At 37.8% G+C, this 19,976-nt stretch overlaps 1 protein-coding gene across 7 annotated transcripts in view; it reads right to left on the reverse strand.

Moving 5' to 3' along the window:
* Positions 1 to 6: 6 nt before the first annotated feature.
* Positions 7 to 19,976, reverse strand: part of LOC110106823 (dnaJ homolog subfamily C member 17-like) — a 32,476-nt gene continuing 12,506 nt past the window's right edge. Inside the window, exons 4-6 of one of the 7 annotated variants that reach the window (XM_028694781.1) lie at positions 14,704 to 14,802; positions 14,440 to 14,613; positions 7 to 1,603 (exon numbers count right to left, since the gene is read on the reverse strand). In XM_028694781.1, the coding sequence (XP_028550614.1) occupies positions 14,773 to 14,802 (30 nt within the window). In that variant the 3' untranslated portion in view covers positions 7 to 1,603; positions 14,440 to 14,613; positions 14,704 to 14,772. The other 6 variants (XM_028694783.1, XM_028694784.1, XM_028694780.1 and 3 more) reach the window with 6 other exon arrangements.

A 19,976-nucleotide genomic window follows, 5' to 3' on the forward strand; every position in this document is an offset into this window, starting at 1 on the left:
AATTTAATTTCTTAATTTAATAAAGCATTGAATGCCTCCAAAATTCCCACCTCATACTCCCTATGCCGCCGGCCCCATAGAGATCTCCTTTGAAATTGTTTCTTGAAATCACTACACCCCTTTTGGAAACAATTCAAAACTCTTCTTTTTCCTTTTGGCTGAAATTCTTCTTGTTCCCCGCGTCTTAAACCTTTCCAAAATAACTCTTCCCAAGTGGGAATTAAATCTCAGGTTCTCCTCCTCTGCTGGCCGAAATTCCCCTTACTATATTCACCTCTACATCTTTTCAAAACTCATTCTTTTATTTTGGGAATTAAAATTCCTCTGCTGGCCGAAATCTTCCAAGGCCATCACGTGGAAACTCCTCCACTAGCACCTCTCCAAACTCCTTACAATATTGAACCCTCTTACTCCCAAAAACTGCAGCCAGAAATTTCAGCTGTAGCTTTACTTCCTCCACCCTTGGAAGACCTTGAACTACTGTTTGGAAAATCCAATTGGCTGTCCACATCTTCCAACATTATTGACGTGCCGTCCTGCATATTCAAGACCCATAGGATTCAATCCTCCTACCCATTCTACATTATATGACTTCCTTAGAAGTTGCCTAATGACGGGTCTTACGACCTATCCCTGTAAGCTAGGTGGCCCGGGTGATTTAATTATTTAGATATAGGGTCATTCATTTAGAAGTTCCCTAACGCGTGGTTCTTACTACTTCACTTAGAAGTAGCCCAAGGGTTTGTTAATGGGGGTTAGAGGTTAGGCGTTTTTTTACCTAAGACTTTCCCCTAAGGTTGGACTTACGGCTTTCATTTGAAAGTTGTCAGGTGGTGGGTCTTACAAAATAATTCTTATAAACCAGGTTGCCCATTGTGGTTTTGAGTTTTAAATCTAGGGTCGTTCACTTGGAAGTTCTCTAATAAGCGGGTCTTACTGCTTCGCTTAGAAGTAGTCCAAATGGCGGGTCTTACAACTTAGTCCTATAGGCTAAGATGCTCAGTTAAGGGGTCTAGGGTTATGTTGCTTCCTAGCTATTACCCCTAAAGATTGGTTACGGCTTTCATTGAGCAAATAGTTCCAAAACAGACAAAAAGAAGAGTAAAAAAATTTACAGAGAAGAAAATTAAGAGATAAATCTCTATAACAATAATGATTGGCCAAAATATGAATGTAATAAGTGAAACCCCAAAGCCCCCATATTTGTCAAAGGCCATCCAAACGGTAAGAACAACAAAAAACATTCTAGTATCAATAATGAATGTCATAATTGAAACCCCAAGCAAAGGGCGGATTATTCTATGCGGATGCCGAACGCCGTACGGAGACCAACCAAAATGCGCCACATCACCCATTCGCTCGGAACTGCTCAGTACCGCTGACATAGCGCATTCTGGTTGATCTCCGGACGGTGTTCTTCATTCGGCCTCAGCACAAAATAATTTCTCCAAGCAAAGCACCCATATTTTTCAGAAGCCATCGAAACTTTAAGAACAACAGCCAGATGATGAATAGGTCAGTCAGCAATCAGCAAGAAGTAGGCATATTATCGTCAAGCAAATAGAAAATGTATCCAGTTCAGTGCACATTAATAAATGTAGTCCTGGGGGAAGCCAGCAACAAAAACAACCAGCAAATTCAATTTGAATGAAGGTAAAATCTGGTTAGAAAGGGGACATCTAATAGAGAGAGCTAACAATGCAACCCCATGGTTGTTGGAGACCATCGAAATGAAATGTGCACAAAATAACCAACTAACCAAATTTCTCCTATATAATACCATAAGGCGAGGGGGTTGACAAAATCTCCGAATGCTTTTCAAAATTCAAATAGTTGAGCTAAAGGTATCCAAAGCATCTATGTATGTAAAAAGCGAGCAGCAAAAACGTTCCTAAACATCATAATATAATATCTTAGAGCAAATAGATTTTTTTTTTTCAAAGTTTTGCACTTGGCCCTCACAGCAACGAAAAATTTCTTAAAAGATAGTGGAACTGCTTGAGAAGTTGGTGCCAAACTTTCTTTCATTTATTTCATGCCAAATGTGGTAAATGCAGCTGCAGGAGGTAAGATAGTTTATAGGTTCTTTATAGTAATATATGGTACTATCATGTCATTGATATGATTCTAGATTTAGTGCAGATTGAGCTTAAGAAGGAAACCATCTGGTGAAGAAGGTTTAAGGGCGGCGCTAAAAAAGGTGATTTTTTGTTTATAAGCCATCCTATTTGATCTTGAAGCACATCTGCCCTTTTAAAGCCACCCATCATATGCAAAGCCAAGCAAATAACGTGGTCTTATGGAGTAACCTTTTATACGGTGTGTGCTTATATTAATTTAGGGAGGGTAAATTGTTGCAGAAAGAAGCAAGGAAGTCCTTACATGCAGGGTTGTGATTTGCATCCCAAACAACACTGTCAGTCCCATCCACAAGAATGGGGAGGTTATTTATGAGATTGGTGATGTTTGGATTTATATATCATCTAAATTCAAATTGGAGTAATTAATCAGCACATTGAGAGGAGAGCCCGAAGGGAAGGGGATAGAGGAGAAAATCTTATTATCAAATATCTCTTTTAGAAAATTACCATTACACCAAGGATCCCAAAAGAATTTCAGATTATTGCCATTACAAATGACAAAAGAGAGTTTAGTTCTAAATGAGAAAAGAACATCCATAAATTTTTTTTACAGAAAAATGATTACCATAGAGAAGCAATTTTCAAAATTAAGCCGTATTTTGCTTACCACCAGCAATTTAATGGAGAGGTTGAATTGAATCTTCATATAAGCGAGCATCTATAAGCAAAGTTAAAGGCTATGATGGGGTGAGAAACTCGGTATTGATTGATGGTAATACCTTAATATGCAATGTCAGGAATTTTAGATTCAAAGAGGTTAGTAAGCCATCCATCACAATTCAAAAGAGGTAACGCAAGAGAGGACAGTCTTGCCAAGACATTATATGTAATTGAAAAAATAACGAGTAACCTTACTGTGTACCATATCTAAAATACAAATGATTTATAAATACTTAACTTGCAACCAAACAATCCCTAGATGTCATTTTAGCAATTATTCAGTTCATTGGACGTTCAAGATATATTATAGTCAATGACTCATCCAATCATTGAATTGAACAAGTTGACTTAATGCATAGGTCAGTGGCAAAAAAAAAAAAAACATCTTATGATAACTTTGGTCTTTGTCACAACAAAAAAGTGGAGAAGCAATAATGGAATTTTAAGGTTAGTTGCAGACCTTCAACTGGCATTTAGCGTTATATTGGACTCCACCTGGCATAATTATACTATACTTGAATGGATGCAGAAGGTAAAGCAGTGAATTGGTAGAGCGACTCGTTAGGGAGAGGAAGGATTCCTACTTCGCCAAATTATCCATTATTGAGTTAGTTTGGCCTGGGTCTTTGGTGAGTTGGCTAGGGGATTAGTATTATACAAGGGCTAAGCAGGGTGGGACTGGGATAGTTTTTATTTGAATAGGATTTGGAGTAGCAAAAGGAAATTTGGAATCATTTTTATTATGTTCTTTTAGCTAATCCATATTTTGGAGGGATTGAGAGAATGTTGTATTTGCATTTAATGGAGCGTTGATGAATTTGTGAGAAAATTCAGCTATGTCAAATGTGTTGCTTGAAGAGGAGATTTAATTGATGTGTTAGTTTAGCATCATCCAAAAGGTATGGTTTAGTCTCATTTTCAAGATTGTTGCGAAATATTTGATTTAGGAGAGTATGACATAAGAAAATCTTTGAGCAGTAGATCGTGTAATCCTCACTAGGGGTGTAAACGAATCGAGTTTAGGCCCTTATCGAGCTTGGCTCGTTAGTTGGAAAGCGAGCTCGAACTCGAGCTCGTCTCACTCTAAACGAACTAGAGCCGGCTCGCAAGCTATGGGCAAGAATTTTTAAATTTAGGCGGAATTTTTTAAACTTAAGCGGGAGTTTTAAAACTTAGTCAAAATTTAGAAAAAAAATATGAAATGTTTAACATTTAAATAAAACTTAGGTGGTTATTATTACTATTTTTTTATATTTAAATTTAATAAATAAAATAAAATTATTTTAAAAATATTATTATTTATTCGAGCCGGCTCAAGCTCGAATTCAATTACTAAACAAGCTCGAACTCGAGCTCGATAAACTCGGCTCGCGAGCCCATAAACGAGTCGAGCTCAAATCGGCTTGCAAGCCTACACCCCTAATCCTCACTGCTAGGAAGACGAGAGATTTAATTGGAGGTGATAGTTTAGCCTTATTCCAGAGGAATGGTGGGGGAAGGCATACTTGGTAAAGGGGCAACAAATGCAAGTGATTGTCATGTCATTTGGTAAAATACGAAGATCATTATGTGGAATTGAATTACAAATTTTTTATGAAAAATTGGAGTGATATTTTAGAAGTTTTTGAAAAAGTCAAAATTTTGATATAGCAAAATAAGTTTGGGATTTTTACCAAATGTAATGATAAGTGAGACACTTAATGACATTCATGGGTTTTAATATCATCCTGCTCAGTTTTTTCCAAGCAGTGCCTAATCTCTTCCTTCATTACTATCAATAATCATTATCTAAAAACTCTTTGAATTCCTTCTCTAAAACCATGGTACATTTCTCCACATTCTTTTCCGTTTAAATGTCCACAAAAGTCATCTCTTCATTTTCTTTCACAAGAATTTTCATGCTCGCTGTCTCAACTTGCTCAACGGTAGAGCTCACTATTTCTTCAACTAAGGAGGAAGTTCTTGTCTTTATTGTTGCATCCTGTACAACCCTCATAAAATTTTGAGTCAGAAGTTTCAATATTGCTTCTCAGGTTTTCTTTGTGTGCCTAAAATCTAATTGAAGAATCAAAGTCATTCCATAAAACAAAATTCTTAATTATCAAATAATTACAGCAATTCATTAATCATAAATTATGAGTTGATGACCGACTCTCTCCGAGAATCACCAAAGAAAGTTAACAATTAGCTTAACACTTATAAATAACATCCCTCAAACTCGTAGAGGGGACCTGGACATTTTGGAGATCTTATTCCTGAATTCTATGACCTTTAGTACTTAAAACTAGTAATACTCATTCATCTCACTTAAGGTTAGTATCTTATCGCTTATTTTTCTATCTTAAAGTTTCAAAACATGGCCTCTTTAGAGTAACTTCAATCATTAAGTATTCTCAATTTCCTGTGCAAAACAATACACTATCTTGGATAGAACCCTCTACTGTCTCGAGCAAACCAAGTTTTTTTTTTTTTTTAGAATTTTAAAATAAACCAAAAAGAAGAAATCATTGCAATAAAACTAGACAAAATTTCAATGTGAAAATTTTACTGTGGGTAGATGTTGATGATGGAAAGGTCCCCATAAAAAATTCATAATTTGTTTTTTTTAACTTCTAGAAATTTAATAGCAAGTTGGTAAATTGGGATTCATAAAAAATCTAAATTTTGAAAATGTGAGATTTTTTATTTGTTCTCAAATTTTCAAATTTTGATACTTACCAAATCAAAAAGATGGAATTGAGTTGAGCTTAATTGACTTGAATTAAATCATGAGTTGACTTGGCCACATTTCATTTGCACTGGTGATCTAGTTTTAAGATAAGGTAATAGTGGATGCTTGGTTATCCTCAAACAATCATTTTGAGTCATACATATTCATAATGTAAGAGTTTGTTCACCATTTATAGAGCTCAGAGAACACTCTGATTTATGTTTTATTCATTTCATAGTTTATTATAGCCAATTCTTACCACTATTTGCATAGTCCTTGTTAGAGTACCATCAAAGATTTTCATGTTCGTCCAAAAATTTCATTTAGACAACCAATATTATTGTCCATGTTTTATGTTATGCATTTGGTCATTTTAGAGACAGGAATAAGGTTTATCTCTTTTTTTCATACCACAGTAATAAGTGGCATGTTGACAAAATTTGGATAGCACTCATCTTAAAGAGCTCAACATTATCCAAAAATTTCACATAACTTCACTGTACGCCACACATTAGGGGATACAAAAAAGTCATGTTGCCCGACATATCAAAGATTGCATTGGTGGTTAAGCATAGTACTTTGGCTCTTACGGCTAATTCATACTGACCACATAGATAAATATGCTTTGGCTAGAACCAAGCTCAGTTCAAGCAGTGTAATTCCTAGTTGCTCGTACCAAATTAACGATGTGTGTTTAGCTGGAAACTATCAAGATACGAACCCCTTAGAGGAGGAAGCCTCTTGGGTTGACCCACTGAATAAATTGAAACTAATTATTTGACACAAGACCAGCTCAAAATAGACCTCCATCAACCCCAAGGATCTTCTAACTAGAAATTAAGTGATGAGGACATCGACAGACGCTACCGACATGTTTATCGCCGGCGAAACCGCAGATCGACGGCCACGATTCAGCGCCTCTACTTTTGATTGAGATGACATGATGTATTTTATTATTGTCTTGTTTGATTTACTGTTTTCCCATTTTACCCCTGTGGGGAGTTATGTTTCTTTGTAGCCCAGAGGGCAATTTAGTCTTTTTTCACTTTTATGAGTCAAGACCTATATATAGTGGTCTCTTGTATCATTTTGAGCTTAATGAAGATTATGAATGAAAATTACTTTTGGTTTCTACTTCTTCTTGCATGAGGGCTTGAGAAGGGAGAGAGCTCAAGGGGAGCAAATCGCAAGGCCCACCAGTCAATTGAGATCTTGAATGAGTCGCCACATCACCATCCTAATTAGAAAATTCTCTCCTTCAAATTCCCTTCCTCTCCCAAGCATGCCGTCGGCCTCCACCTGGAGAATCCCCCATTAAATGCGACATTAATGCCTTGACCGTTTTGGACTCCTAATTTGGACTCAATAATTTTCCCTCCCAAATTACTTAAAACTGAAATTACAATCAGTTTTAATTTGGCTAACCCTAATTTCTCCCTAAGCATGCCGCCGGCCACCTTTTAATGAGCCCCTTTAATGGCTCATTAAATCCCCTCTTAACTCCATCCTAATTTGAATTCTCTTTTCAAATTTTTCCCTCCAATCTTACTAAAATCTGAGAATTAACTTCAGATTTTAGTAAATTGCTTGCCACCTCACCCCACCTAACCTCTCTCACGCCTTGACCCACCTCCCCTCTCTCCCACCTTGGCCGAATCTCTCCCTCCTTGGAAATCCCGCCGGCCACTCCCCCTTTCCTTGAAGAATCCTCCACGCCAAGCATGCATGGCGGATCCGGAGCTTGTGTGGGGGCTCGTCTTCAACGCCGACGGGAGCATCAACATCCTACGATCACCTTGTTTTGACGTAGGATTTGAAGACGAGACCACCGTGGAAGAATACTTGGAGAGAGTCGTCCCGATCCTTGCAAGCATCTACGACCGTCAATTTTCAAAACACACGTGGAGCCTTGACGGTCACCTACGACACCCATCCCCGCCGGCTACTCTTCCTCCGACGAGGTTCTTCGGCGCCCTTTCTCTAGTGGTAACTTTTTTCATCGCTTGGATCTTCTATCTCCGTCAAAAGTCCACCAATCTTTGAGTGATACGGCCCCAAGGTGAAATTCTCGTTGTTAAAACGTTGGGTTTTGTTATTTGTACTCCGCATTTAATTCCCTTGGATTTTTGAATGAACTATTTTGGTTAATCTCAAGTGCATCTCTTTGGCCTAAGCGAAGTCAACGTTTCTAATTCTTAACTTTATCTTGCATGATCCACATAAATTTATAATAAGCAAACTTTAACAATTCTCTTTTAATTTTGATCGTAACTCCTAGTAGTTTCACATCATTAAGTCATCAGGTCATCCTATCCAATGTTCATGAATCTTGTCAAGAGCTGGAGCCTCAACCCTCATGATCACAAGCTCCTCTAGTAAGTGCATTCTCTACCATCGCCTTGTTGCCCAATATCTCCTCTAGTTGCTCTTGGATTTAGGAAGACAGTCTAACCCACCAATTCCCCCAATCATTGGTATTCTTGCACTAACAGCTCTAGCTGCCCTCTCCCTCAACATCTGGTAATCTTCCACCATGATGTAAGTCATTTGTTAATCGAGTCCCACAACTTTCGATCATCTCTCTTAGCTTTGTCGAATACCCATCTGTAAAAGATCAAAATCATTTATTAAGACTTTCATGGCATCTCATTGACCTTTCCCAGTCAATGTCAGTATTTACTAATATTTGTTAGTGCTTACGTGGTTGACTAGCATCTCTCATCCAGCCTCCCAAAGAAGCCCTAAACAAGTTCTACCAACTAGCTTCAATTCAGTAGACCAAGACCGTCAACATCTGGTTCTGACACAAAGTTGACCATGAACAACTCAATATGAGCATATTTAGAGCACATGTAGCTCTCAAAGTTCAAAGGCACTATATGTCCTTCGTGCACAGCACAACTAACCAGTTAACACCACACAATTGTGCATCACTAACTTCTTAAGCTTGAACTCGCATAAACAAAAAGGCCGTCCTTCCTCTTCTTCCCTCTCCTCCTCTATACCTTATCAACATCACCCAATAAGATAATGGTGGACCTTCCCTACAAATTATACATTTTACATATCAATAAGATTATAAGAGTATTAAAAATGACCCAACAAGATTATCCAACATGAACTCAACCCAAAAAAGCTAGTTCCAGGTTAAGCCAATCATTATTCAGGCCAAATTTTAGTTTAAATGTAGACACAATTACCATTTGGATCGGGTTCAAGTTGGTCTGATTAACCAAAATCAACTTGAATTAACCTAGGTACTTGCATTTGCGTGTGACTGCCCTAAAAGCAATGGTTTGCCCCTTCCACACTTTACAAGTTCGCCTCTTCAACCCTTCCGCCATGAAGATGTCACATTCGTGCGGGTAACATTCAAGTTTCCTTCAAAGCCTACTCTTAGCCCTTGACTACTACCAAACTCCTCACCAACTCCTCCGCAACCTGCATGTACCACTTCCATTTTTTAGAGAAAGAATTTCAAACTCATCTACTAGTGCTGTATATTCTGCTTGTATTTTAAGAATAAGAGGTTTGTTTATTGTGATGGGTCATGGGAAGATATATTTATTTTTCATTATTCTTCCACATGCTCCTATCATGATGGATGGATGACTAATTGTATTTACTACAACATTCGAGGTAATTGCTCAAAGTATTTGCGTGCATCTAGCCATTAAATTTGGATTATGGTTCCTATGCTTAGTTGAATCCTGCAACAACTTCTTAGGAGATGTTTCTTTGAGTTTGTTGCACAAACAATTGTCCTTTCTTTTTCTTGAGGAAAAGCAATCAAGGGTTGTCAGGCAGAGGGTTGTTAGGTAGAATCACTAGGTAAAATTGCATGACCCATATATTGAACGTTTTACACAAGTTAGGGGGAGGTCATACCAAGCCCGGTTTGGGTCAAGCATTTTGATTCGTATGATAAATGGTTCATGTTCAAAACATGTCAAATTCAAGTCTAACCTAAACTCAACCCATTAACCCAAATTGAGAACCCTATCTTTCATAGTTTACTCCTCCCCTTATTACACTATGGGCACAGCTTATAAAATTGAACCACATAAATTCATCTTCACATGTCTTCCTATGTCTCCTGGCCTCCACAGAAACATAAACTACTACTCTTTTAAGGCTTTCGAGCTACATCCTTCGAAAATAAGTAACGTCCTTCCCCGAGTAGGAAAATATGTTGAGTCAAAGGCTTAACTCTTGTTTTATCTTTGTTCTCCTCAATGCCAACTCTCTCCCTCCCAGACAACGTAGTGATATACCAACAACAGACCAAATTCCATCGTTCACATCTTTGGAGCTGGTAGAAAGATTAAACTTAGAGGGGATCCTCAAATGCCATATTTGCCACAATGTCAACAATTTCAAACTTAACTTGGCACTATATCATCTACTTATATCACCTAAGTTAGCACAATCGTAATACCTTATATTTGGTCGGCCTGAAGACTTCATCGTAATAACTTATGCCACCCTAATTTTTTTGTCAGCAACAAAAGGAAACTGATTTGCCACAAATGCCCTTGAGCCAATCAATCTAAGATATCACAATAAGGCATATTGGGCATCACCCATTATCAAACAAGCCTGAACTTTTGGGATATTTATAAAGGTGCTTAAACATAATGTGATTATCATTTTGAATGTCTAAAAATTTCCTACTATCAATTGGCCTTAAGCCGATCAGTACAAAATGTCACAATAAGACTTATTGCATCGCATTGCCCATTGTCAAACTAGCCTAAACACATTCAACACACATTCTAATAAAAGTCCAATTGAAAATTTTGTGTCGTTACACTACATTCAGTCATGACAAATAACAAAAAGATTTGCACATTACTCTCAGACGAACAAAGATTCCTCATGCAGCCAATTAGAGGACTGACTCTATATAAAAGTTTTTGATCCAATAGCACACAACTGGGTTTCATATGCTATTGAGGTGGAACTTGAGTAAACAAAAATGAGTAATTTTCCATCTCCTTCCCAATGCATAGTACATTTCGCCTTCCTGAATGGACATCTCCACATCATTTCACCATGGAAGCAGGCTACAAAGCTAAATCACAAATATTAATCATTTTCGTATGTCTTCATCAGTCTTCTTCTCCACTCCACAAGGATGTCAACCACCACTCCTTCGAGGCTTGTTGAATCCCCCATTTGGAACAGACCACTTAAATTCTTTCCTTGAGCCAACAAGTATCCCGAGCAAAAGCCTCAACCCTCAATCCCCTCACTATGAAATAGAAAAGAGAAAAAGAACTTTGGAATAAATGTCAGATTAATTTTTTTTTAATGAGACTCTAGCCTATTTATAAGCAAAAGTATATAAAATTAATTTAAAAATATATCTTATCAATCCTAAATGACTCCACAATAGAAAGAAACTAAATCATAAATAAGATTCATATTCAAATAACAAATAAATTAACCACAAACTAAACAATGATTCTAACAAAATTTATCATAATCTTGAATTTAGAAAAAAAAAAATCCAAACAAATACAAAATTCAAACACATCCTTATACTGAAGTACCCTCAGTCTATATTTTTTTGTTGATGACATTCTTCTTGTTGACAAGACTAGAGAGGGAGTTTAAGGTAAATTTGAATTATAGATGTCAACTTCATAGTCTAAAAGTTTTTGTTTGAGTACATCTAAAACTGAATACATAGAATGTAATTTAGTAGAAATAGATCTAGTGGAGGGATTGTGAATTTGGGCAATCAAGTTATTAATAAGAGTGCGGGATGCATCAAGCTTGTTAGTAGAATTCAAGTTGGATGGTTGAAGTGGAGGGATGCATCAAGCTTGTTGTGTGATAGAAAAGTACCTCACAAACTTAAGGGAAAATTATATAAGATGGTGGTGAGAATTGCAATGCTTTATGGCGCAGAATGTTGGTCATTAAAAGAGAAGCATAAATTAAGTGTTGCAAAGATGAGGATGCTCAGGTAGATGAGTGGCTTCACTCTTATAGACATAATGTAAAATGAGTATATATATATGAGAAGGTTGGAGTAACTCCAATGGAAGATAAGATCAAAGAGTTTCCTTAGATGATTTGGTCATATAAAATGCCATCCTTTTGATGACCCAGTTAGGAGAGTGGATATGTAGAACGGAGGGGGTGAGGGAAGATAATATGATTAAAAATCTGAAATTAAATTTCAGATTTTTCTCTAATCAAGGTATTTAAAATTTTATATTCAAATAAGATGGAGGGAAGGATAAATAGGTAGTTAATTATTCCCCTAACTGAATTCCTTAACAAGGAAGGAAATAATTAAAATAAGGGAGAGAGAGAGGGGCCAGCCTAATGAGGAGGGAAAGGAAAAGGTGTCCACATACAATGTATGTGGACCCATACATTAATGGGAGATTGGAGAGTAAAATATGAAATAATTTCAAATTTAATATGATTGAAAGATTTTCTAAAAAAGATGTAGGTTATTTAGGAGAATTCGAAAACTTTCCAAATAAGACATGAGCTAATTTAGGAATGTAATGATGATGAAATGAAATTGGAATCAAGGGAACTTGGAGGGTGGGCCAGCGGTGGGGTGTAGGGGAAACATGGCCTGTGGTGGGGGGTTTTGAGGAGGGTGTAGCCGGCGGGTTGGATGGGAGAAAACGCTTGGTGGCTGGGTTGTGGTGGAGTGGCCGACGGTTGGAGGTGGGGGAAAGAAAGGGTGGTGTTGTTCGGCTTAGAGAGTGGGAGGAGGGAAGAGGGAAGCTTGGCCGGCAGCTGTGGAGGGGGTAAGGCTGTCGGTCAAGGGAGAAGGAGAAAAAAAGTTAACGGAAAGAAAGATAAAACCGTGAGCCCGAACACTTCGTGCGGCTGACGGGTAACGCGATGCCCTCACCTAGGGACTTCAACCACGAGCCGGACACATCCTGTGACTAGTGGGTATTTCATTTCCCTCACATAGGGACTTCCACTCTCCTAAGAACTCCCATATCTCTCAAGAACAAAATGTAGAAACAAATTTTTTATTAATCCATCATTGTCTAATACAAGAGCAAGGGCCTCTATATGTAGGCCTTAAAAGAAACTAAAAGACAACTTTGCCTCGTGGGATTACATAAGAGAAGACCCTTAAGTAAGGGTAAAAATGGAATATGCATAATTAAATCAAAAATTCAATTAATAACTAAGATAAAAAATGGAGGGATCCCGGTCGTCGATCATCGTCTCTTCCTTTGATTACGTCCACCGTCGGATTTCCGCATCAGTAGATGTATTAGATTTGGCATATATTAAGAAAGATAGAGGTAGACCGAAAAATATTGGTTAGAACATATTAAAAAAAAAATATTAAATTTAAATGAGAATTTGACTCTTAACAAGACAATATAGAAAAAGGATTTATGTAGCTAACCCCACGTAGTGGGATAAAAGCTTCATGTTGTTGTTTGTATCCTTATGTTGATGTAATCTAAATTTAATCAAATTTCCCACCACCTAATCTGGATCGCAAAGCCTCCAATTAGATATCCGTCTTCAATGGTAACCCCTAGCAATGCTCTCTTTAATCTCAAAGGGGTGATATAAGAATTAGCACATTTGACAAACTATATCAAGAGATTGGGCTATTAAAACTTCAACAAACACAATTGCTTGATTTCTTCATCATCTAATAGCTATATATATATATATATATATCTTTGAATCATTTTACTCAATAATTTCACAGGAGCTTTATCAATTTATTTTATTAGTGCATATGCTTGCTCAAATTGCCATTTTTCACAATTTTGCCTCTTACTTTATTTTTAATATTATCATTTGTCAACATATTCATTCTAGTTTAGCCAAGAATCCAATCTCAACTTCATCCATCTAGTAGACTAAACTAGAGGCGTGGTGAAACCAATCACACTGCATTCTCATAAAAACTCGTATAAGAAAGAAAACTGCATCTGCATAAAAGTATGCCATTCTAACTTGGCTAAGAGGGACTTGAAATTTTACTTGCGTGTACCCATCATTGAAATTTGTTTTCTATCATATATCGACAGATGGTTTCTACTTGCTGTTTCCAGGAAACATCAAAGGACCGATTTTGTCAAGTAGCAAAACTTTTCATGGAGAAGTTCAGGAGTGCAGTTAATCTACTCTTCAGAAAAACTTCTCACACGCATAAAGTTCACCACGCACAAAACTAAAACTTATTTGGCATCCACTTTTCAGTTTTGAAAGTACAATAAAATAGAGATGCCTCCTAAATTGTGTAGATCTTGTTTATGTAGCATGTCATTCTACTGGTATTGATTAGCACTGAATTTACAGGTGTAAGGAGCATCAATCGCAAATTTAATGTGTTTTTTTTACAATCACCAAAAATAAGGGAGAAAGAAATAATATCTTGCACGGACCCACAGGTGGGAACTTGTAAATCAAACTGATATAAGGGAACGTCAAAGTATTATCCACATAGTTTTGTTTTCATGAAATAACAAGATAAAGTTAAAAAATTATCAGACTAAATACAACATCGGAAACATTGAAAAAGATGAAAATTGAATATATGACAAGGCATTGGAGGAACAATTTCAAGCCCAACGGACAAGTGTGAAGTTCAAAAGGCAAGTCATCCAAGCTCATTAAAACTTGTTTAACTCTCATCAAAGTCAAATAAACATGAAAACCCTTTGAGATGGCAAGCAACTCTATAAGGCACCAGAAAGAAAGCTATCATGGATTAAATGAGGCAATCATGTAAATGAACTTACATATATTGGATTTAGATATATTGTTATGAATGATCATAAACATCACATCCTTATCATGTTGAAGAATCAACAAAAACATGAAAAATAAACTACTCAATTTCAGTAGATAAGAGTGGAGTGGTTAAGTTTGTAATGAAACACAACCACGTCTAGTTCAGCACATAAAACTCACCTTTGCTTGCGAAATTTGGTTATCCGCTCTTCAAACAGAAAAGATGATGGACCTTCAGAAAGCATGTCATTGAGCCACAAGAGCACAGAGCTCAGGCAATTCTTGACAGGCACATCAGACATGAATAAATTCACATAAGCCTTGCCAGGCAACGTAGAATCATGATACAATATCCTAAAAACATAAAAAAGATTGAATAAAAATGGTACGAAGATCAGAGTAAAGATCTGTCAGGAATCAATAGATGGATACATAATAACCTACAAGTGAACGCCTCCCCTGAAGATCCTTTATGTACCAGTATAACCCATTAAGGTAAATAAATTTTTTGTACTATCGAATGTTTTTCTTCTTATCAATAGCCTGCAAACAAAGAACCAGTCACTTAAAAAACTACAGAAGCCACGAAGAGCAAAATGGCACATTTAACTAACGGGGAATCAAAAGCTCAAAACATCAAACAACAATAGTTGGCATGTACAAACCATAAATATTTAGATCCAAGTCTATATATATTCAATAAGTGTTTCGTGTGTTAACAAGGGTTTGTTTGGCAAGCCATCACATCAATGAGATATCACCATGAGATAATAGTAAGCATCACAGGTGGTCGTCATGTCAAACAACAAATGCACTTACTAGAGGCATCCTCTCACACTGCGAAACCAAAAAGTGAATTTCCTGGCCCTTGTTGGAAAGTGATGGCACTGCAGCAGCAGCAACGCCACAGCTTCCCCAAAATAAAACTTGAACATCTCTTTTATTATGAATCAGAGCTAATTGCTTACTAAGAACATCAGCATTACATAAGAAATTAAAAATTAATTATGAATGAGAACTATGGAAGGACAAGAACTATAGAATGGCAAATGTTAATAAAAAATTTGCTTATTTTTTCAAGTATATGAACAGGATCTATAAAAACACAGATCTATGGATCCTATTGATCCATAAATCTTACTTGGAAAGGAATCTATGAAAAGAGAAAGAATCAGAATTAATTCTAATCTTTCTCGAAATAAACAAAAAAGAAAAGAAAGAGCATACAGAAATCATGGATCGACTAAGAATTTTGAGGACTTGTTTAAGAATAGAAAAAGAAAAAAAAAATTGAAAAAACAAAAGGTTGACCCTATTCATGGGGATTTGTTAAATAAGCCATTCCAAAAGTACAGGGTTTACACAAGCAAATCAATTATGAGGCAGAATTCTAAGATAAAATTGATATGTAACTGAAAAGATGGTTCTGAAAAACCAATAAAAAATTGCATTGAATCGGAAGACTATCAAAAGTATGTTTCCAATATGCTAAAAAACAATTTTTTTTTTCCAACTGCTCTCGTACCAAAAAGTTAGAAAAAAGAAACTTGATCTGGTTTACAAGGAAGGTCATCCAAAAACACATGGAATCAGTACTGAGAAATAATCGAAGGACAATTGCAGCATCCATCCATTTTTCTTTATTTGAAAAGCTAAAGCTGTAAGTTCGGACTAAAGTAAAATAAGAAAAAGTGAAGTATACAAGAAAATTAAGATTGGCAATAGCATTTGATAAACTTTTAACTTGCGTCAGAATGACATTGTAACGAGATTCGAGCCAAACAAAAAGGGGACTGTCAAAATCTATCAAACAAAGAAGCTTCACGTTGATGGTGCCTAATTCTCTTTTACAATATTAAGTAGTTTGTAGAGATGTGTCTATAAGAGTTCCCGTACAATGTAAATGGTATCAAGGTCTAAAGTTTCATACCCTCATTCAGATGCAGATACGATTTAATCTCAACTATTTCTTCTTGAATATATAAATCCTTCCCCATTCATTCATATTAAGTGTTATATAGGATTTAAAGTCTATTTTATGCAAATTCTATCAATGATAGGCTTAGTGAAATAGACATATAGGTGAAGGTGTGGATAAGTGATAGGAAATACTTGAGTTCGCAAGTAACCTAACCAAAATCGGCGAACAAACAGCAGCCAAATGGCTGTCCACAGCAGGAAAACAGCAGAAATCTGCTGTTTACAGCAGAAAAACAGCACTTATCCGGGAAAATCTGAGAGAAAACTCAAAGGAAAGCTTGTATTTCACTAGTAGATGAATAAAAACAGCAAGATACAATTGATCCTCAATTCGAGAGGAGGATCGATCTCTCCCAAATCTCTAGACGCCGCTAGAGCCCAAAGAAACCTAAATCTAAGAGATCTCAAATTTCAGCCAAATTCAAGATGCCCCAAACCCTAGAAAAATCAACTACTTAATGCATACAATTCAAAAGGAATTCCCTAAACAGTCCCTGCAATCAATTTCCCTCCTAAACTCCCTCAAATTTCCTTCCCGAAACCGCCCCGCAAGGCGCGCGTCGCCGCACCAGGATTCGCCACAGTCGAAGTACAAGTAGTTGGGTCTTACTACTACGGTTTTACTTGTTCGTTGTTTCGTGTGAATTATCTCACTGTCTAGGTGCATAGCCCATGTCTTGCACGGTTGACATTACTCTTATCAGTTAAGCCGGTAGGTGTGGATGCAGTCACTGATCATTTCTATGGTCATTGAAATTTATGATGTATAATATTAAAAAATGGTATTCATTGGTTCAGTATGTGATTGTACTATGGGTATAGGTGCCTTAGGAGAGGTTATTTTTATGAACGTGGATAGTTTGGAGAGAGCTCTGCTTTTTTTTTTTATATTTCACAACCTGTTAGTGTTATGATAGATGCGTTCGCCCATGCGGAGCTTCGACGGCTGTTTTTGGGCCGATTTCGACCGAACCAATCCCGGCCTGGACCGGCTGGACCGGTCTACAACATACTCCTCCAAAGATCCACGCTTGTCCCACAAGTGAAAGACGCACCTATTCCCAGTCCTTCTTCATCACAAACACTGAGAGTAACTTGAAGAGTTCGTCTTACACCGTGCCTCGGCGTTACCTCTCGTTCACAATCTGAAAACAAAGCCCTTGCCCCTTCTCCTGTAATTCTGTCTCAGTAGCTTCTGAAGTTATCCCCACGTCACTCCTCCACTGTGGCTCTCCCGGTGATCTCATTAATTGTTGACTTGATGCATTAGCCTTTGGTGCTCAAGAGTGTCGTAGTCCTTGACGAGCCTTCCGATCTTGCTGCCCCTGGCTCCTTCTCGCAGATAATTCGTATTTTCTACCCAGCTGTGCCAAACTTCATGCCTCCTGCACAAACAACGTAAAGGCATCAGAACTTTTAACTGAGCCTGCACGAATCCTGCTTCAAAACCCCTTACAGAAGTTCCTCCTCCAACTTCGCGTACTATAATCTTCACCCTACTAGCCAGGTCTTGAACTCCACGGTAGTTCTGCTACTGATCCTCCTGCACTACGAGCAAAGAATTCTCATGAGAAAATCTCCTCGCCGGTCGGCTTGGAAACGAGTTCTATTATGTCAAGTTTTTGAATTCCATCCAGTTACCCTGTAGGCCCCTCCCTGTCACGCCACTAGATACCATGACAAAGTCTCTTCCTTTCCAACACAATCCGTCGGCATCAGCTTCTTCACCTCTGTCAACCCATTGACAACAAAGTACGCCGACACTTTGTAGATCCAGCCATGGCCACGCTGCCCCCTCCGAATACGGCAAATCCTTCATTTCCCTCACCTGGATCTCTCCCGGTATTCTGCTCCATAGCATCGATCCATTCCGCCTAAAGGAGGTGTCCGCAATTGCTCCGATCGTCCTGGCCAAATGAATATACTCTATACCCCGCTTCATCTCGACCCGTCTCCACCCTTCAACATCAACACCTTCGACGTCGAAATACCTTCAAATTCAGCACCTCGACGATCGACCTCGTCCCTTCTTCTCTTCAAAATCCCCCCCCATCTCGACGTCTGATTCTTCAATCAGCACTCTGGCGATGAACCCCTCGCTCCTCCCACCTAAAATCAACCCACCTCTATCATATCCCACCAAACCACGCTTCCCTCAAGAGGCTCTAGAGCGAGGCGATGTCGTTCTCTCTGTTCCTCTTAGACTTCCACTCCGAAGTTCCTCCTAATAGGGGATTCGGATTCCTTCCATGCCATCGTTCGGCGAGGTCTCTCTTACTTCTTGATGTCGCCGAGATTGGGTTTTCCTTCTCAATAGTAGTTTCTTCTCACGAACAATTCTCTCATTGCGGAACTTCCCCCTGCTCAAACCGTTTCATTGTTGAGGTGATTTGGAATTTTGACAGGTGAAAGAAATCTTTCATCTCAATCGCTCTAATTGCCCTTGCCTTGCTAAGACAAGTCAATTCCTCTTTCTTCCGCCATCATTCTTCTCAAGATTTCACTGAAAGACTTTTTTCCGGAAACAAACTTCCCGCTGAAGATTTGTCAGGAATTGTCAGCCCGCCGAACTGGTCCTAAAAACGATTCTTCTGTATACCATATTTTGATAGGAATACTGAGTTTGCAACGTACCTAACCAATCGGCGAACCGAAACAGCAGCCAATGGTCCACAGCAGGGACAAGACAGCAGATCTGCTGTTTAACAGCAGAAACAACAGTCACCATTGTCCGAGATAAATCTAAGAGAAACTCAAAATGGCAAAGCCTGTATTCAATAGTAGAAGTGGAATAAAGAAAGCAAGAACAATTGATCCACAATTCAGGAGAGTTGATCGATTCTCTCCCAAATCTCTAACCGCTAGAGCCCAAAAGAAACCTAAATCATAGTAGATCTCAAATTTCAGCCCATTGCAAGAGCCTGCAAACCCTAGAAAAATAACGACTTAATGAACTACAATCTAAAGAATTCTCTAAAAACATCCTGCAAATCAAATCCCATCTAAACTCCCCCAAATTAACCGTTCCGTCCGAACCGCCACGCAGGGCGCGTCGCGTCGCAGGTCTTATCCGCCACAGTGGCGGAAGCCTTCTCCGTTGTTTTTGCTAATTTCTGCCTTCGGTGAACAAGCCCCGGCGTGACCGGTCCTCACTGGACGAGTCTAACAATAAGCCTACACAAAATAGAAACAACCCTCTAAAATTTTTGCAACCAAGGACTGTTTAGTTAGTCCTAATATAGGTCTAAGTGAATGGTAGATTGCTTCCCGAGCTTGAGCATTATCCATATTACTCGATTGACTTTGTTGACGCAGAAAAAAAAAAAAGCATCATACTAGTATAGACAAGAACTTAGATTAGCTAAGAGTGAGAAACATTGCCATCACTAATATTACACGCACAAATATTTTGCTTTAGTAAGATTAGCAGAGATCAATTTTAAAAATTTTTTGAGTTTAAATTACATGAAGGAAAAAAGCAATCAAGTTATGTATTGAGTTCTGATTTACTCTTGCTCTTCTTTATAATTTCTAGCCATGCTAATTATCTACTACGCACCCAAAGCAATCTAAATTTAGCTTTACAAACTCAATAGTGCCAGACCAATAAGCCTTCATCAGCCCTTCAGTACAACCATTATCAAACTATCCTAAGTTTACAGCACATACAATATTAACATTTTAAGTTAAATACTTCAAGATAGTGATTATTATTATTCGTTGAGCAAAACAAAATC

The sequence above is a fragment of the Dendrobium catenatum genome, unplaced genomic scaffold (genome assembly GCF_001605985.2).
Source record: "Dendrobium catenatum unplaced genomic scaffold, ASM160598v2 fragScaff_scaffold_551, whole genome shotgun sequence".
Classification (NCBI taxonomy): Eukaryota; Viridiplantae; Streptophyta; class Magnoliopsida; order Asparagales; family Orchidaceae; genus Dendrobium; species Dendrobium catenatum.